Here is a 19,016-nt window from a genome sequence, read left to right on the forward strand (position 1 = left end):
CCTTTTCGAGTTGGCAGTAGTTTCACATAGTCCCCTGGAGCAGCAATAAAAGACTTGCAGATTATTATTACAGTGGCCAGAGCGCTTTGCACCTTTCAGATTCCCTGCGCTGGAGACCACAAAAGCCACACTGCCTGCTTTTCCTTACTGCCTCCCTGAGATAACGTTTCTCCCTTTGTTTTCTTTTGTTTCTTTTTAATTTCTCTTCAGTTGGAGTATGATTGCTTTACCATGTTAGTTTCTGCATGCAACAGCGTGAATCAGCCATAGGTATACTTATATCCCCTCCCTCTTGAGCCTCCCTCCCACCCCTCTAGGTCATCACAGAGCACGGAGCTGCGCCCCCTGTGCTCTACAGCAGCTTCCCACGAGCTATGTGTCTTGCACAACGTCTGTCAATGCCCCTCTTTCAGTTCATCCACCTTCTCCTTCCCCCGCTGTGCCCGCCAGTCCATTCTCTGTGTCTGCACCTCTATCGTTGTTCAGTCACTCAGTCGCGTCTGACTCTCTGCGACCCCATGGACTGCAGCACGTCAGGCCTTCCTGTCCCTCCCTCTCTATTCTGACGGCGTCTCTATTTGCTGTCCTGCACGTAGGTTCATCAGTACCATTTTTTTAGATTCCATATATATGTGTTAATATACGATATTTGTTTTTCTCTTTCTCACTTACTCTGTAAGACAGATTCTAGTTAAATCCACCTCACTGAAAATTCTCCCTTTGTTTTAAAAAGGTTTAGGAAACAAAGTACATCAAAGGATTAGACATTAGCCTTAGGGGAAAAGATTCAACAGCAGTGGTAATAACGTACCAGCAGTAAAGCCAGGAGGCAAGAAGATGACCTGGCCTCTGGGTTCCAGCCATTAAGGGCTTGTATACTCAGGGCATACTCCATCTGCTGATGACTGCACCGATGGGAAACCAGTTTTAAAGGGTAAAGCTAGGCGCAATGCCTGAAAAATTACGAAATCATGACTTTCCGGATCAAGGAGGTAGAACATCCCAAAGCACAAGCCCCACTGCAAAGGCCCCCTCTCTGGGGGGCTGAGAATGGAGCCACAAGCTGGACTCCACTAACTTAATCTGGAAAACAATGCTGGTTTCCCCTGCTCTTCAAAAGCAGTTCCTATGACACTTTTTTCACAAGCTGGAATGGTGTAAATCGAAGCAGCAATTACCACAGGACATATTTTGCTAATGGAGGCACAAAGTAATTTGAAATAAAGCACAGATGCTCACAGATACAGTGCAGAGCTGTGACGGCTTGTTGCTGAGAGGCTGAGTCTCATTCCAGGGAGAGAGAGCAATGCCCACTCTTGAGGTATGCACTGCCTCTAATGGCTCCCTGCAAAATAAACAGCAGACGCTGTTCACGCTTTCCACCGTTTTTCATAAAAGTAAAAATTCTCTTTGGATTTATTTTGGTTCGTGGAAACATGTACTAATGTAAGTCTTTCATAAAAGTGAAGTGGTATAAAGCGAACTTGCAAAAAGTGGGGGAGACATGTAGTTAGGAGGTGACTTTGGTCTGGTCCACTGGAAGCAGAGCCTGACATGGGGATTCTTGTCTTTAAGTCTGTATCAAGAGAGTTTCCTTGGGGGAGGAACTCTCCTAGCGGTCTAGTGGTTAAGGCTTCGCTTTCCGGTGCAGAGGGTACAGGTTTGAGCCCTGGTCGGAGAGCTAAGGTCCCACATGCCTCTCAGCAAAAAAAAAAAAAAAAAAAAAACCATAACATAAAACAAGCAATATTGTAACAAATTCAATAAAGACTTAAAAAAAAAAAAGGTCAAAAAAAAAAAAAACCTCTTAAAAAAAAGGAGAGTTCCTGTCGGAAGAAACGTGTGAAGAAGTGAGGAAAACAGGATAAAATGAGTAAAGTGAGGGGTACTTGTGGTTTTAGCTGCAGGCTGAACTGGAGCTTGAGTGGCAATTGCTGGGCTGGGTCATGTGAAAAGGGGCAGAGGGTCAGGCTGGTGGTGACTGGGGCTTCCCCTGTGGCCCTGTGATAACGCACCTGCTAACGCAGGAAACACAAGTTCGATCCCTGGGTCGGGAAGATCCCCTGGAGGAGGGAATGGCAACCCACTCCAGTGTTCCTGTCTGGAGAATCCCATGCACAGGGGAGCCTGGTGAGCTGTGGTTCATAGGGTCACAGAGAGTCGGACACGACTGAAGATCTCTGGGCTGCCACCCTCTGCGGGGATGCGAGTCAGGGGGCAGGGAAATCTCTCAGGCTTTTCTGCCCCAAAGCAGTTCCCTCCAGCCAAGGCACTTCCCCAGAGAGGGACACACTCCTGAGCGATTGGCAGGCAGCATTCAGGTAGCCAGGAGATGGGAGGTGCAGCGGGGGCGCGGCGGGGGATGGTTCGGGGATGATTCAAGGGCATTGCATTTATTGTGCACCTTACTTCTTACAGCAGGCTTCCCTGGTGGCTCAGGTGGTAAAGCGTCTGCCTGCAATGCAGGAGACCTGGGTTTGATCCCTGGGTTGGGAAGATCCCCTGGAGAAGGAAATGGCAACCCACTCCAGTATTCTTGCCTGGAGAATCCCATGGACGGAGGAGCCTACAGTCCACAGGGTCACAAAGAGTCGGACACGACTGAGCGACTTCACTTTCACTTTACTCCTATTATTTTTGTAGCCTTTATTTTAATTATTTTTTACCTTTCTCAAACAATTATTTGTTTTTAATTGGAGAATGATTGCTCTGTAGTGCTGTGTTGGTTTCTGCCGGTTGTTGTTCAGTCGCTCAGCTGTGTATGGCTCTTTGCAACCCCATGGACTGTGGCGTGCCAGGCTGCATGCTGGGCATCCTTCCCTATCCTTTACCGACTCCCCGGATTTGCTCAAACTCATGTCCATTGAGTCAGTGATGCCATCCAACCATCTCATCTTCTGCCGCCCCCTTCTCCTCCTGCCCTCAATCTTTCCCAGTGTCAGGGTCTTATTTTTTTCTGCTACACAACATGAATATTTCTACTATTACCAAATCAGCGCCACCTCAGACCATCAGGCGTTAGATCCCAAAGGTTGGGGACCCCTGCATTCCAGGGGCTGAATAGGTGGGGCAGTGAGGGGCCCAGTAGCGTTTGTGACCAGACCGTTTTGTGACTGTTTCAGACTGCGTGTCAGGCCAGTGTCCCTTTGGCGAGGTTCATCTTCAGCCTTCCACGTCGGTGTTGCCCACACTCAACAGAACCTTCATCTGGGACATCAAAGCGAGCAAGAATGTCAGTCTCGAGCTGCAGTTCTCCCTGTCACGCCTGAGGCAGATTGGGCCGTTGGAGGACTGCCGGGATGGAGTCACTCACCGTATCAGTGGCCGCGTCGACGCCAGCACGATGGTCAAGATCGGAACCTTCTGCGGCAACGGCACTGTGTCCCGGATCAAGATGCAAGAGGGAGTGAACCTGGCTTTGGACCTGCCGTGGTTCCACAAGAGAAACGTCTCTGGCTTCAGCATCGCAAACCGCTCGTCGATAAAACGTGAGCTTGCCCACCCCCGTCTCCCCAACTAGTGGTTGAGGTTGAAACCTACAAAATCAGCCTAGCTCTCAATCAGAAACAGTCTGATGGCGGCAGTTTTGTGATTCCATATGACCCCTTAAAGCACATCCCACTCTTCTGTGAGCACGAGGGCCGCCTGGTGAGAGCCCACCCTTCTCTGTTACACAGACCAGGTGGCGACTCTGTCCTTTGTCCTTGGTATGTGAGACTTGTCTTCAAGAAGTAGAACGGGACTGGCTGCGCAGACCTACCACTCTGAGGCTCTGCTTCTCATGTCTTTGTCCTGTCTTCCGTCTCTTTAATATTTTCTCGAATTATATTGGTGGCGGTGTGCCAATGCTGGCTCACCGCAGCTCTGAGTGCCAATTGCTAAGTGTTTTGGAATTTCGTGAGCTGGTAGTAAACAGAGCAATAATTAAAACTCTATAAACTTATAACTAGATAAATTCGTTTAGGAGCAAAGGTAATACGAACTTGAAGCTCATCCCTGCTTAGTTACTGCAGTTTACTCTTCTCTGTGCTCTGAGGGTGGATATGCCGATTGGATCTGTACGGTAAAAATCCTATGTTATGGGAGAGGCTCTCCATCACCTCCCACCTCCATCTTCATCCATCTCCTTTTGGCAGTTTGGAAACTGCAACAGTGGGAGTCTTTACACCAAGGAAGTGGGCAGACACTACAAATCAGGGCTTTATTGTTTTCCCCTGCTGGGCTGGTTATTAAACATTTACTCACACATGCTGATGTAGCCTCATTCTCAGTCTTGTTCAATCGCTTAGTTGTGTCCGACTCTTTGCGACTCCATGGACTGTAGCACACCAGGCTTCCCTATCCATCACTATCTCCCAGAGTTTGCTCAAACTCATGTCCATCGAGTGAGTGATGCCATCCAACCATCTCATCCTCTTCTTTTCCTGCCCTCCATCTTTCCCAGCATCAGGGTCTTTTTCAATGAAAGGTGACCAAAGTACTGGAGCTTCAGCTTCAGCCTCAGTCCTCACAGTGAATCTTCAGGGTTGATTTCCTTTAAGACTAACTGGTTTGATCTCCTCTACCTTGAGTATAAACATGCCATATCCAGACCCAATGCTCAGGATCTGAGACCTTGCCCTTTCACCTCTTCTCTAACCGCGGTCCCTCCAGCCACGAATGACCAAGGCAGAGTGTAATCACCTCCTAGTCTCTCATTTGGGTTCCACCCCCACAGGCCTCTGCATCATCGAGTCTGTGTTCGAGGGTGAGGGCTCGGCCACTCTGATGTCCGCCAACTACCCGGCCGGCTTCCCCGAGGACGAGCTCATGACGTGGCAGTTCGTCATCCCCGCGCCTCTGCGGGCCAGCGTCTCCTTCCTCCAGTTCAACGTCTCCAACTGCGTGAAGAAGGAGGAGCGAGTGGAGTACTACATTCCAGGCTCCACCACCAACCCCGAGGTGTTCAAGCTGGAGGACCAGCAGCCCGGGAACATGGCCGGGAACTTCAACCTCTCTCTGCAGGGCTGTGACCAGGATGCCCAGAATCCAGGCATCCTCCGGCTGCAGTTTCACGTTTCCGTCCAGCATCCGCAGAATGATAGCAGTAAGTGAGCCCCACCTTCCTTCCCCCTCCCTCCTCCTTTGTTCCTTCCTGGAATCTCTTGCCTGGGGCGAGATTCCTTCCTACTTCCCGTCTGTAAGTCAGTCACACTTGGACTCTGGACCCTGTAGGACTTTCAGGAAGTGCGTTGCTAGTGACACCAGGTCACTGGGTGAACGCGGAGCATACCTCCATTTCAGCGCAATAAGCTAAGACGATCCTGCGTTCAGGGTGCTGAGTTGTTTTTAATGAAGACAGTGGAAGGTTACGCTCTAGAGCTGTGTCTTGACTGACCCTCCGGTAAATCAGGACATCACCATCACTGTGAGCAGTGCTATTAACACTTTTATTGGCTGAATGCCCCATACCATGGACACATACTTTGCGTGCCAAGTCCTGCCCTAGGCACACCACTCAGGTGGTCCCAACTAATCCTTATTGTAGTCTTGTAAGGGAGACAGGGGTTGCCTTCATTTGTTTCTTGAAATTGTTTGTGTGTTTTGACTGCGCGGGTCTTCGCCGCTGGGTTTCAGCGACTGGGAGCTGCCCTCCGTCGCGGTGCACGGGCTTCTCACTGTGAGGGCGTCTCTTGTTGCGGAGCGTAGGCTCCAGGTGCACGGGCTTCAGTGGTTGCACACGAGTAGTGACACACAAGCTCTTTCCGGAAGAGGGATCGAGCCTGTGTCCCTCGCATTGGCAGACGGGTTCTTACCTGCTTTACCTGCAGGCAAGTCCCAAGAGTTATCTTCATTTATTGATGACAAACCAGAAGGTTCGGGGAGCTTCTGACACTAGGCCAACATCACGCAGCTTGCCAGGAGCAGAGCACGCTCAGAACCTGCAGCCTGTGCTTCTGGACCACACAGAACCCCAGATTCTGTGACAGTGAGGTTGCGTATCATTCCACACACATTTACTGAGATGCCGTGAACCTCAAGAAGGGTTGTTAGGGCCAAAACTACAGCGAGGCGACGTGCCCAGGGCACAGCATTGGAGGAGGCCCCAGCTCTGACGAGTGCACTCTCACAGAGCCCCTACCCTTGGATCAGTACGAGGTCAGCCCCTGACAGCAAGCACTTCCATAATACTTGCTCCATGGGTTCCCTTGCCTCACAGGAGGGGAGTGGTGTGGATATTGAGAAAAAGGTACAGGATGAGCCCCCGGGGCTCTTCCCGGGGGTTGTCTATGAGCTGGAGTTTGTGGGTTGTGACAGGGGGCCTTGAACCAGGACCTCTGTGACATGTGCTAAGGATGGATCCTGCCCACGGGCTGCTTCTCATCCTTATCTTTATCAGTATTTGCTTCGGGAAGTAGGCAGAAACAGGCAGAGAAAATAAGTGGGAGTGTGGACCAGCAGGCCTGGTAAATATCTGCCAAATGATCACACAGGATCCACTCCCAGATTTGGCCATCTGATGCCGTCTTGGGAGTGCCCGCTCAGCACCCACTTGGAGCCTGGCTCCTGGAGAAGCCTCAGTTCCATCATATCTTGGCCCAAGATTCCTTGTCATTCACAAGAACCGTGTACAAGGCATAATGTTATATATACGTGTGTGAGTGTCCACTGATGACTCCACTGTCGTCAGTGTTAGCAGAATGTTGAAAACAGCCATCGGAGGAATCAGGAATGGACTGAGTTTGAGTTGTAGAAGACGGAGGGATTTGTTTACCATCTCGGTCATAGTGAAGTGCTACTGATGAATTCTGTTTTCTGAAACATCAGCTGGGTTGAAAGCTACATTTGATCAAATTGTTAAGCATGCTATTACCAGCATCAAGAAGGATACAGCTTTAGTTTTGAGGTAAATAGTGGTTAATTGCAATTTAGATGTGTTTAGCAGCATCAAGGCTTTACATCAAGCAGGGTTTGCATTTTTCTCGACTACTGAGTGAACCTGGCTGGCAGAAGTATCTTTTTTATTTGATTGGATTATTTTTGATTGCGCTGGATCTTCATTGCTTTGGGCGGGCTTTCCTCTAGTTGCGGTGAGTGGGGGCTGCTCTTCGTTGCGGTGTGTGGGCTTCTCACTGTGGTGGCGTCTGTTTGGAGCACGGGCTGTAGGGCATGCAGGCCTCAGAGTTGCGGCTCCTGGGCCCTAGACACAGGCTTAGCAGTTGGGGCTCATGGATTTAGTTGCCCTGAGGTATGTGGGATCTTCCCAGACCCGGAATCACACCCGTGTCAACTCCGTAGGCAGATGAACTCTTACCCACTGTACTATCAGGGGTGTCCAGCAGAACTATCTTTAGAGATAACATTAGTCGAGGCTGGGTGCCCTGAGAGCTCTGAGTTTCTGGACATCTCCATCTTTGAAACCCAACATGGACCCTACATTTCAGGACATTGTGCAAGGCAGCCAGCCCTGTGCACTTACACGTCTGTCAGGTTCTATAAATATGTGTGGACAGCTTGTCTTGCAGGCAGCATAGCCTGGCAGTCAAGGGCACTCACTCTGGAGTTGGCCTCCGAGAAGTTAAAATCCTGGCTCCCCTACTCACTGTGTGAGCCCAGGCAAGTCACTTCACTCCTGTGTGACTCCGTTCATCTTCCAGTGGAGCTAATAGGCCTGCCCTCGTAGGGGTGCTGTGAAAATGCAGTGAGGTGGCACTGCCTGGCAGGTCGTAAGCACTGTCTGAATGTTATCCTGCCAGGTGCCAGGTCAGGGAAGGGAGGTGGAGTTGAACAAGACACACACTTGTCCTTAGAGGTTAGCTGGCAATCCAGAAGGCAGACGAGATTTGTAGGATGCTGGTGGTCCCTTCCCAGAGGAGTTTCTTCTATTTTCTTTTCATGTCTTGTTGATTTTAATAATTGCAGTCTTTGTGCCCTGTTGGTGTAACGTGTGGTCACCGTGTGGGTGGCCGTTTCTCCACAGGCTCCTCTGGGGCTGCAGCAGATCACTGTAGGGGCCCAGGACCCCCGGGACGATGTGCATCACTGGGCCGGGCGGAAGTCTTCAGGGCCAGGTCTCTTGGTTCGGCTCCAGCCAATTCTCTCTGTCATTTTCATGCCCTCTCGGCGTCAGCTGGTGGTAACAAATGCCGTTGGTCTTGTTTCTCACTTTCTTGCACAGATGATAAGAAGTTTCAGAGGAAATTTTGGCTGGCATCTCTACCCACTTGGCTGTCTTCCCCACCTTGGCACTGTCTCTGTGCTTGTATTGGCAGAGGGGTCATCATCTCCATCCTTCCCTGAGTGCTGGTGGTCAGCTATACCCAGCTTGTGGCTGGCTGTTCGGTGCTAGGAGCTGGTTATTCCACGCTTGTGGTTGTTCTGTACCCACGGTTGGCCAGTTCATATCTGTGATAAACTCTTACAGATTGCCAATAACTTCAGCCATGCTGGAGCCTCCCATTGTGTCCACGCTGGGGTTTTTGATCTCCCGACATATACCTTCTCCTAGGCAATGAAGAGGGCCTCCCAGGTGGCGCAGTGGTAAAGAATCTGCCTCCCAATGCAGGAGACCCAAGAGACAGGAGTTTGATCCCTGGGTCAGGAAGATCACTGGGTCAGAAAGATCCCCTGCAGCAGGGCATGACAGCCCACTCCAGTATTCTTGCCTGGAGAATCCCATGGACAGAGCAGCCTGGCGGGCTACAGTCCACGGGATGGCAAAAGTCGGACATAACCGAAGTGACTTAGCACACTTGCGTGCTAACTTCGAAACAGCCAGATGGAAGAGAAGCATGGGTGTGTGGGAAGGAGGGCAGAGCTTCCAGGCCCTCTTCCCAAATCTCCACGTGTTCACCCACCTGGAAGCCCCCCAGAAGCAGTTTCAGGGGCATGTAACGGGGTTCAGAGCAGGGAGCGTGCCTCAGGCTTGAGGGGCAGGGTACCAAGAGGAGACTCGTGACAGAGCCTGGCCCTTCTCAAGCTGCCCAGGAGGCCCCAGACAGGATGTGCCCCTCATGGCCACAGGAAAGAAACACATATGTGCTGTTTAAGCTCTTTGCTTTTTTTAAATTTACTTGTTTTGGCTGCGCCTGGTGGCATGTGGAATCTTAATTTCCTGACCAGGGCTTGAACCTACACCCTCTGCATTGAAAGCAGCGGGTCTTAACCATCAGACCGCTAGGGAAGTCCCTCTGCTCTTTCTTAATTTTGGGGATGAGAAAAGAGCTAGAGGTTGTGGGTGAGGGGGACTTCAAGAGCCTTGACTTTGCTTTGTCCCAGCAGAAGGAAGCAAATGCCCAGACCACCACACCAGGAGCCCCCATTAAAATGGTTTGCACTCATCACAAACCATGTCCTGATCATCCATCTAATCATCCATCTGTCCATGTCTGGGTCCTGCTAAAGACCCCATCAGGCATCTTGTCTTATTCCTCCATCTTCCCACTCTCAGCAATAGCCAGCACATTCCAGGCCCTCCATAAACCCTGTTTCACAACTCTCAGGAGGCCCCTTTTTATCCAAAGTGGTTCAAGACCCAGATGCATGCTCCAAAGGCACCGCGCCTCAGAAGGGGCAAGGGTGGCATACAGTGGCGGCACCAAGAGCGCGGCTGCAGGGAAGTTAGACACGGGCGAGAGAAGTAGAGCCAGAGCAGGGGCAGAGCTGGGAGACCTTCTCAGGCCACACGGGGCGGCTGTCACAGCCACCTTGCAAAGGCAGAGCCTCGGCAAGGGCAGAAGAGGCAGCTGTCAGAGGCACCCAGACCCTTATCACCCATCCATCCAGTAGGACCCAACTACAGTCGGCTCAGACTGCCAAAAAAAACCCCAACTTAATGAATGTGGGCAGCAGAAAGGTACTCCACTGAGCCTGACTGCCCCCCAAAGCCCTTTTCTCAACCTCTGTACTTTGCTGAAAATATCAACTAGGCTCACACTAGACCCAGACAGCTCCTGCAGAGATTATCTTTCCACGGCTTGACCACAAGCATCCTGTGTCTTAAGACAGTAATGTACAAGCTGCCCCGGACTCGAGGAATGACTGATCTAGCCAGCTGTGACCAGATGTGTGAGCACAGATAGCCTACATTGCCCAAAACCTGCAGCTTAACCATGTCTGAGATTATCGGAGAGCTTGATTCACAATTAATCTCCACCAAGCACCAACTCAACAGACATGAATTTGAACAAACTCTGGGAGATAGTGAAGGACAGGGGAGCCTGGCAGGCTACAGTCCACGGGGTCACAAAGAGCTGGACACGACTGAGCAACTAACATTTTCTACCTTCTGGAAGATACATTTACTTACTCTGAAAATACTAACAGACTAAGTGTATCTTCAAGTCCTGTGGGTTTCCAAGTTATCATGATTCAAATAAGGTAAAGGGACGTGAGTTTCCAGCATTGTATATCACATGCTTCCAGTGACCCATCTGGGTAAACACTGGTTGCGGAAGCAGTTACACTACTTCTTTTTCAGCTTTCATAACCACCAGAAGCCACCTGGCGCCCTTAACTAAATGTTGGCTTTGTTTTTATTTTTTGTTGGGTAACTCCTGCTCTAAAAATTCAAACATCACAGACAAAGCTAAAATCTCCTTGACAATCTGTATTGTCCCTACTTCCAGGCCCCCCTCCCAGGGTAACTGCAATTATGTGTGTGCTTAGTTGCTCAGTCGTGTCCAACGCTTTGTGACCCCATGGAGTGTAGCCCGCCAGGCTCTTCTGTCCGTGGGATTCTCCAGGCAACAATACTGGCATGGGTTGCCATGTCCTCCTCCAGGGGATCTTCCAAGCTCAGGGATGGGACCCAGGTCTCCTGCATTGCAGACAGATTCTTTACCATCTGAGTCATCAGGGAGGCCCATAAACACAATTATGAGTTTGTTATATTTCTCGCCAAATGTTTTTCTCTTCATTTAAATGTTAAATGCAAATGTATGTAAGTATGTACATGTAGAAACAGCTATTTCATTTTACATAGAGATTTTACAATCAAATAATGTCACAGTCTAAATATGGTTCTACAACTTGCTATTTTGCCTCATACTACATCTTTTTAACTGCTGTGTAATATTCCATTCATGCGTTTCATGGTCTGTTTAGCTATTCCAGTATTATTCCACTGGTGTACAAATGTGGGCATATATCCCCATGGCTAGATTTATAGGGGTGAAGAGTTTTTATTTTTATACTATACTTTTTTTTTGGCTGCGCCACATGGTCTTAGCTGCGGTATGTGGGGTCTTTGCTGACACGTGCAGAATCCTTAGTTACAGCGTGTGGAATTTAGTTGCCTGACCAGGGATTGAACCCGGGCCCCCTGCATTAGGAGCCTGGAGTCTTAACCACTGGACCACCAGGGAAGTCCCACTATATTTGATTTTAATTTGCTTTTCTCTTATTACAAGAAGGATTACAAGTGATGTTAAGAACCCTTCGCATTTTAGATATTTGGACATTTATATTTCCTGTCCTGTGAACTCCTCAGTCATTCTGTTACAAATATTTTCTCCCAGTGTGTGCTTTGTCCTTCAAGCATTATTTATGGTACCTAAACCAGATAGACATTTTAATCTTTTTTTTGCTTTTATAATTTGTGTTTATTCTACATTTAAAAAGATAATCTCTTTGTTTTTATTTTGGTGACTGCTCTGAGGCACCAGTGTAACGTTACTCTTTTACTCCTGGGAGACACCATTCTTTTGGCCCAGCCTATGAAATAGTTCATCTTTTTGTCGCTTATTTGAAATGTAGCATGTATTAGAGACTAAGTTATATCTGTGATTCTATCCTTCTATGAATCCTCTCTCCCTGCACTAATACCGACGGTTGTTAATTACTGTTCATAGTAGAAGAATATTTAAATAGGTGATGCTACATCTCACTTGGTTGACTAAGATTTAATGAATATTTTAAAAGATTAGTGAGTATGAAAACTGTATAGTAAAGTAGATATATCTGTATAAAATAATAAAGTAAAAGCTGAGTATACAATTTTATATACACTATAATATGCCTGTGGATGAACAAGGACTAAAATGAATTTGAAGAAATGAAGTACTTCCGTGAGAGGGTAGAAATGCAGTCTGCTCATTTTCTTTTAAAATTTTGTTTCAAGCTATCATAATGTTCTCTTACTAATAAACAAACTTCCCAGCATTCCCCAGCCATGAGAGGTTCTTTGCTCATTTTTGCCTTCACACGAGGTTGGTCCTGACCGTTCTTCACGCCTGTTTTGTACTTGTGGTTCCAGATAAAACCTACGTGGTTGACTTGAGTAAGGAGCGAACCATGTCGCTGTCCATCGAGCCACGGCTCAGCAAACTGAAACGCGAGTTTGTCCCCGGCTGCTTCGTGTGCCTGAACTCTCGGACCTGCAGCACCAACCTCACCCTGACAGCTGGCTCCAAACACAGTATCTCCTTCCTCTGTGATGATCTCACACGCCTGTGGATCAACGCTGAGAAAACCATAAGTACGATCCTGCCCTGTCTCAGTGGGGTCCGCGGGGTGGGTTGTAAATAATCTGATCACCAGCAGGGCAGGGTGAGCAAGGGCAACCAGGAAGCACAGAGTGAGGTAGAGACACACCTCCTTTCAGGACCAGCAGCCTCAGTGGGGACATGCTTCCTTCAGAAGCGGGTAGCGTCCCCCATGTCCATGCTCACGTCTCCTCTGCCCAGCCTCCAGTCTCCCTCTTTTGAAGTCCTTGTAGCCTTCCCTAACCTCCCCCATCTGCACGGCCCCTGCGTCCACTCTCACTGCCTGCTTTTCTCCTCTTGCATAAGAGCAAGTCTTGAGGTCAAAAACTTTGGCTTCTTCCATTTTTTTAACCCCTTTAGTTACTAGCCATGCCAGACATGTGCTCGTCATGTAAGAAATGTTCCGTCAATGGAGAGCAGCAAAACCAAGAGGCACCTCCCTCCTGGGCAACCATCATCTCTCACATGGATGCTCTTAGGGTCTCCACTGAGGCATTAGCTGGGTCCAGGAGAGGCAAAGCAGCTAGCCCAAGGCCACCCTGATAGGAAGCAGCAGAGTTGATATGCCAGCTGAGATCTCCCCAGCTCCACTCCCTGCTCTAATCACTAAGCAGAAGTGCTTCCCCACAGACAGGGACACTAGGCAGTAGGGCTGCGTGCTGGAAAAAAATCCACTCTTGGCCCATGTGGCACTTGGCATCTAAGATATAGGTTGTCTTAGAGATGAGAACTGGCAGCAAACAAGAAGAGAAGTTTTCAACTCTGACTCCTTCCCAGAAGGTGGTCTGCCAGTTTAGTGGAGAGTAAGAAAGCGAGAGCAGGAGGTGAGCTAGGAAAGGAGCACCAGGGAGGAAGGAATGAAGGAAGAGACCAAAGGGAATAGCGAGAAAGCCTCGGGCTAACTTGAGAGCTGGAGAGGATGCGCTTCGGGTTTCCTCCCAGCTGGGTACCACTGTGCACATCCAGTCTCCTCCCAGCCAGGTACCACTATGCGTTTCCGGCCTCCTCCCAGCCGAGTACCACCCGCCCCTCTTTCACAGGCTGTTTGGACCCCCGGTACTGCCACAGGATGCGCTACTCGCTCCAGCTGCCACAGTTCATCTTCCAGCTGCCCGTGCAGCTGCACGACTTCACCTGGAAGCTGCTGGTGCCCAAGGACAGGCTCAGCCTGGCGCTGGTGCCAGCCCAGAAGCTGCAGCAGCACACGCACGAGAGAGTCTGCAACACCAGCTTCAGCTACCTGGTGGCCAGCGCCGTGCCGGGCCAGAACCTTTACTTCGGCTCCTTCTGCTCTGGAGGGTCCATCGAGCAGATCCAGGTGAAGGAGAACATCTCGGTGACCCTCCGCACCTTTGCCCCCAACTTCCAACAAGAGAGCGCTAAGCAGGACCTGACTGTGTCCTTTATCCCCCACTTCAAAGGTAAGGGTGTCTTTCACTCTCTCCCCATCTCCATGCTCCCTTAGCCTTTCTCGTTGGAGAATTCATTTTGCTTTTGTGATCAACTTAATTGCCGATTAGAAGAGAAAGGGGTACCTGAGTGGGCTATTCCTCTCGCAAGATGAGGAATCCTAATCCTGATTTTACCATTAGTGTAGACAATTCCAGGAGTTAGAGATAAGTCTCTGACATCGCTCTCTGACAATCAGAGGTGATGGTTGGTAGGCAGCAGAACAAATAATCAGCTCTCGAGCCTTTTTTGGAAGCAGGCAGGGCATAAATGAGAACTAACTATAGTCTTAAGTCCTGGATTCTTGAGGTGGTAACATAAAAATCCTTATGCAGACATGCTTATGATTCTGCTTTGACAATTCAGAATGTGGTTCAGAGGACACAGGAAGGAAAATGGGGAGAGAGATGAATCTTTGGAGCTCTTGCATTGGGGAGCAGAGCCCTCCTGGGAGGCCAGTGCATGATCTTCTCAGGCAGTAAATGAGGTTTAAATCAGTCACAATGGATGAACTCTATATGGCTGATTTTGTTGGGGGTTTTTTTTGCTCTTTATGTTTTTTACTTTACAACACTGTATTGGTTTTGCCATACATTGACGTGAATCCGCCACAGGTGTACATGAGTTCCCAATCCTGAATCCCCCTCCCACCACCCTCCCCATATCATCTCTCTGGGTCATCCCAGTGCACCAGCCCCAAGCATCCTGTATCCTATAACGAACCTAGACTGGTGATTTGTTTCTTACATGATAGTATACATGTTTCAATGCCATTCTCCCAAATCATCCCACCCTCGCCCTCTCCCACAGAATCCAAAAGACTGTTCTATACATCTGGGTCTCTTTTGCTGTCTCGCCTACAGGGTTATCATTACCATCTTTCTAAATTCCATATATTGTGTGTTAGTATACTGTATTGGTGTTTTTCTTTCTGGCTTACTTTACTCTGTATAATCGGCTCCATTTTCATCCACCTCATTAGAACTGATTCAAATGTATTCTTTTTAACGGCTGAGTAATACTCCATTGTGTATATGTACCACAGCTTTCTTATCCATTCGTCTGCTGATGGACATCTAGGTTGCTTCCATGTCCTGGCTATTACAAACAGTGGTGTGATGAACATTGGGGTACACATGTCTCTTTCAATTCTGGTTTCCTCGGTGTGCATGCCTAGCAGTGGGATTGCTGGGTCGTATGGAAGTTCTATTTCCAGTTTTTGAAGGAATCTCCACACTGTTCTCCATAGTGGCTGTACTAGTTTGCATTCCCACCAACAGTGTAAGAGGGTTCCCTTTTCTCCACACCCTCTCCAGCATTTATTGCTTATAGACTTTTTGATTGCCGCCATTCTGACTGGCGTGAAATGGTACCTCATTGTGGTCTTGATTTGCATTTCTCTGATAATGAGTGATGTTGAGCATCTTTTCCTGTGTTTGTTAGCCATCGGTATGTCTTCTTTGGAGAAATGTCTATTTGGTTCTTTGGCCCATTTTTTGATTGGGTCATTTATTTTTCTGGAATTGGGCTGCGTAAGTTGCTTGTATATTTTTGAGATTAGTTGTTTGTCAGTTGCTTCATTTGCTATTATTTTCTCCCATTCAGAAGGCTGTCTTTTCACCTTGCTTATAGTTTCCTTTGTTGTGCAGAAGTTTCTAATTTTAATTAGATCCCATTGTTTATTTTTGCTTTTATTTCCAGTATTCAGGGAGGTGGATCATAGAGGATCCTGCTGTGATTTATGTCGGAGAGTGTTTTGCCTATGTTCTCCTCTAGGAGTTTTATAGTTTCTGGTCTTACATTTAGATCTTTCATCCATTTTGAGTTTATTTTTGTGTATGGTGTTAGAAAGTGTTCTAGTTTCATTCTTTTCAAGTAGTTGACCAGTTTTCCCAGCACCACTTATTAAAGAGATTGTCTTTAATTCATTGTATATTCTTGCCTCCTTTGTCGAAGATAAGGTGTCCATAGGTGTTTGGATTTATCTCTGGGCTTTCTATTTTGTTCCATTGATCTATATTTCTGTCTTTGTGCCAGTACCATACTGTCTTGATGACTGTGGCTTTGTAGTAGAGCTTGAAGTCAGGCAGGTTGATTCCTGCAGGTTCCATTCTGCTTCCTCAAGATTGCTTTGGCTATTTGAGGTTTTTTGTATTTCCATACAAATGGTGAAATTATTTGTTCTAGCTCTGTGAAAAATACCGCTGGTAGCTTGACAGGGATTGCACTGAATCTGTAAATTGCTTGGGTAGTATACTCATTTTCACTATATTGATTCTTCCGATCCATGAACATGGTATATTTCTCCATCTATTAGTGTCCTCTTTGATTTCTTTCATCAGTGTTTTATAGTTTTCTATATATAGGTCTTTAGTTTCTTTAGGTAGATATATTCCTAAGAATTTTATTCTTTTCATTGCAATGGTGAATGGAATTGTTTCCTTAATTTCTTTTTCTACTTTCTCATTATTAGTGTATAGGAATGCAAGGGATTTCTGTGTGTTAATTTTATATCCTGCAACTTTACTATATTCATTGATTAGCTCTAGTTATTTTCTGGTGGAGTCTTTAGGGTTTTCTATGTAGAGGATCATGTCACCTCCAAACAGTGAGGGTTTTACTTCTTCTTTTCCAGTTTGGATTCCTTTTATTTCTTTTTCTGCTCTGATTGCTGTGGCCAAAACTTCCAGAACTATGTTGAATAGTGGCAGTGAAAGTGGGCACCCTTGTCTTGTTCCTGACTTTAGGGGAAATGCTTTCAATGTTTCATCATTGAGGATAATGTTTGCTGTGGGTTTGTCATAAATAGCTCTTATTACATTGAGGTATGTTCCTTCTATTCCTGCTTTCTGGAGAGTTTTTATCGTAAATGGATGTTGAATTTTGTCAAAGGCTTTCTCTGATCTGTTGAGATAATCATATGGCTTCTACTTTTCAATTTGTTAATGTAGTGAATTACATTGATTGATTTGCGGATATTGAAGGAGCCTTGCATCCCTGGGATAAAGCCCATTTGGTCATGGTGTATGATCGTTTTAATGTGTTGTTGGATTCTGATTGCTAGAATTTTGTTGAGGATTTTTGCATCTATGTTCATCAGTGTATATGGCTGATTTTGAAATTCACAGTCACTGTTACAAAGTTTTCAGTTCATTTTTAAATTGACTGAGAGTTTAATTCAGGGTTTACTCCATAGTTTTGTTCTCAGAGCCATGAGTGGGAGGGAGATGAATCTTTGGCCGGTGAGATTAAGGTCAGTCCAGGCTGTCTGGTATCTAGGTTACCAGAGAAACTCCTTCTGGGGAGTCTTTGAAAATAAGACACACCACCCTCAGTGTGGAGGGTTGGGGTTTTATCTTTACCCGAAGGTAAGGAGTGGATTAGAGACCCTTTCAGCTTTGCCATTCTAGAATTCCTCCCAGAACCTGAAGTTTTCTAAATCTCCAAAATATAAATCAGTATATACCAGTCCCACCATGGTGCAGAGCATGAGATGAATGTTAGCTCCATTGAGGGCATATTTCTTTCTTTCTATTTTTAACTTTTCTGGCCATACCATGTGGCATGTGGGATTTTAGTTCCCCAACCAGGAATCAAACCTTCGTCCCTTGCATTAGAAGGTGATTCTTAACCACTTGACCACCAGGAAAGTCCTGAGGGCATTTCTGAAAAGAACCTGAGATAACCACCAGTTTGGCAAACTGGCCTGTTTTATGTTTGGTTGGTTTTCTCCAAAGGCCTGAGAACCTACTTGAAGACTATTCTTTTGCTGACCAATATGGTAGCCACAGACCACAGGTGGCAGTTTAAATTTAAATTAATAGTAAATGAAGTTAAAAACTCAGTTCCTCAGTCACACCAAGTACTTTCCAAGTCTTGCAACAGACACCTGTGGCTGTGACCACTCTCCTGGCCAGTGCTGATCCAGAGCTTCTCTGTCATGGCGGGATGCTCTGTGGTCTGGACTCCTCCACCTTCCTGTTCTCTCCATCTTCTTTAAAAATGATTTATTTTATTTATTTTTGGTTGCACTGAGTCTTCGTTGCTGCCTGTGGGCTTCCTCTAGTTGTGGTGTGCAGGGGCTACTCTCTGTTGGGGTGCTCGGGCTTCTCATTGAGGTGGCTTCTCTTGTTGCGGAGCACAGGCTATGGAAGCTCGGGCTTCAGCAGTTGCAGCACATGGGTTCAGTAGCGTGGCGCTTAGTCGCTCTGAGTCATGTGGAATCTTCCCGGACTAGGAATAGAACCCATGTCCCTTGCTTTGGCAGGCAGATTCTTATCCACTGTAGCACCAAGGAAGTCCTGTGTTCTCTCCATCGTGATTGAGTGAAACAACCTCTGAGTGGATTCTCTTCCCTTTCCTGCAGAAGAAAGTGTCTTCACAGTGACCCCAGACACGAAAAACAAGATCTACCTGCGGACCCCTAACTGGGACCGGGGCCTGCCGTCCCTCGCCTCGGTGTCTTGGAACATCAGCGTGCCCCGCAACCAGGTGGCTTGCCTGACCTTCCTCAAAGAGCGAACAGGTGTGGTCTGCCAAACCGGGCGTGCATTCATGATCATCCAAGAGCAGCGGGCCCATGCCGAGGAGATCTTCAGCCTGGAGGAGGAGGTGCTGCCCAAGCCAAGCTTCCGCTATCACAGCTTCTGGGTCAACATCTCCAACTGCAGCCCCATGAGTGGGAAGCAGCTAGACCTGCTTTTCTGGGTCTCGCTTACCCCAAGGACCACGGGTAAGGTCTTTTAGGGGTAGTGATGAACATGAAATTGGTGGCTGAAGAGTCGGGAGCAAGCCTGGAAAGCAAGTCAGAAAGCATGGATTTGAGCCCTGGCTGTCCATGTATCAGTTAGCTATTGAATCAGTAACTCTGAGTAACAAACCACTCCAGAATGCAGTGGTTTAAAAACAGCTGTTTGTAATCGCTCACATGTTGGCTGGGCATTTCTGGTCTGAGCTGGGCTTATCAGATTCATTCACTCAAGCCCCTGTGGGCAGCTGCAGGTGGGCTAGAGAATTTTGTCAGTCTTGACCAAACATGCTCACATTCTGGGGCCCAGACAAGATCAGCAGAGACAACTGGGATTCCTTGGCTCTCCTCCATGT

The 19,016-nt window shown here is 47.7% G+C and overlaps 1 protein-coding gene across 1 annotated transcript in view; it reads left to right on the forward strand.

Moving 5' to 3' along the window:
* The window catches only part of CDCP1 (CUB domain containing protein 1), a 59,794-nt gene that overhangs the window by 32,587 nt on the left and 8,191 nt on the right, over positions 1-19,016 (forward strand). Inside the window, exons 3-7 of the mRNA XM_069560891.1 lie at positions 3,123-3,488; positions 4,718-5,086; positions 12,236-12,457; positions 13,505-13,885; positions 18,280-18,645. Of these exons, the coding sequence (XP_069416992.1) occupies positions 3,123-3,488; positions 4,718-5,086; positions 12,236-12,457; positions 13,505-13,885; positions 18,280-18,645 (1,704 nt within the window). The remainder of the gene's footprint in view (positions 1-3,122; positions 3,489-4,717; positions 5,087-12,235; positions 12,458-13,504; positions 13,886-18,279; positions 18,646-19,016) is intronic.

The sequence above is a fragment of the Ovis canadensis genome, chromosome 19 (genome assembly GCF_042477335.2).
Source record: "Ovis canadensis isolate MfBH-ARS-UI-01 breed Bighorn chromosome 19, ARS-UI_OviCan_v2, whole genome shotgun sequence".
Lineage (NCBI taxonomy): Eukaryota > Metazoa > Chordata > Mammalia > Artiodactyla > Bovidae > Ovis > Ovis canadensis.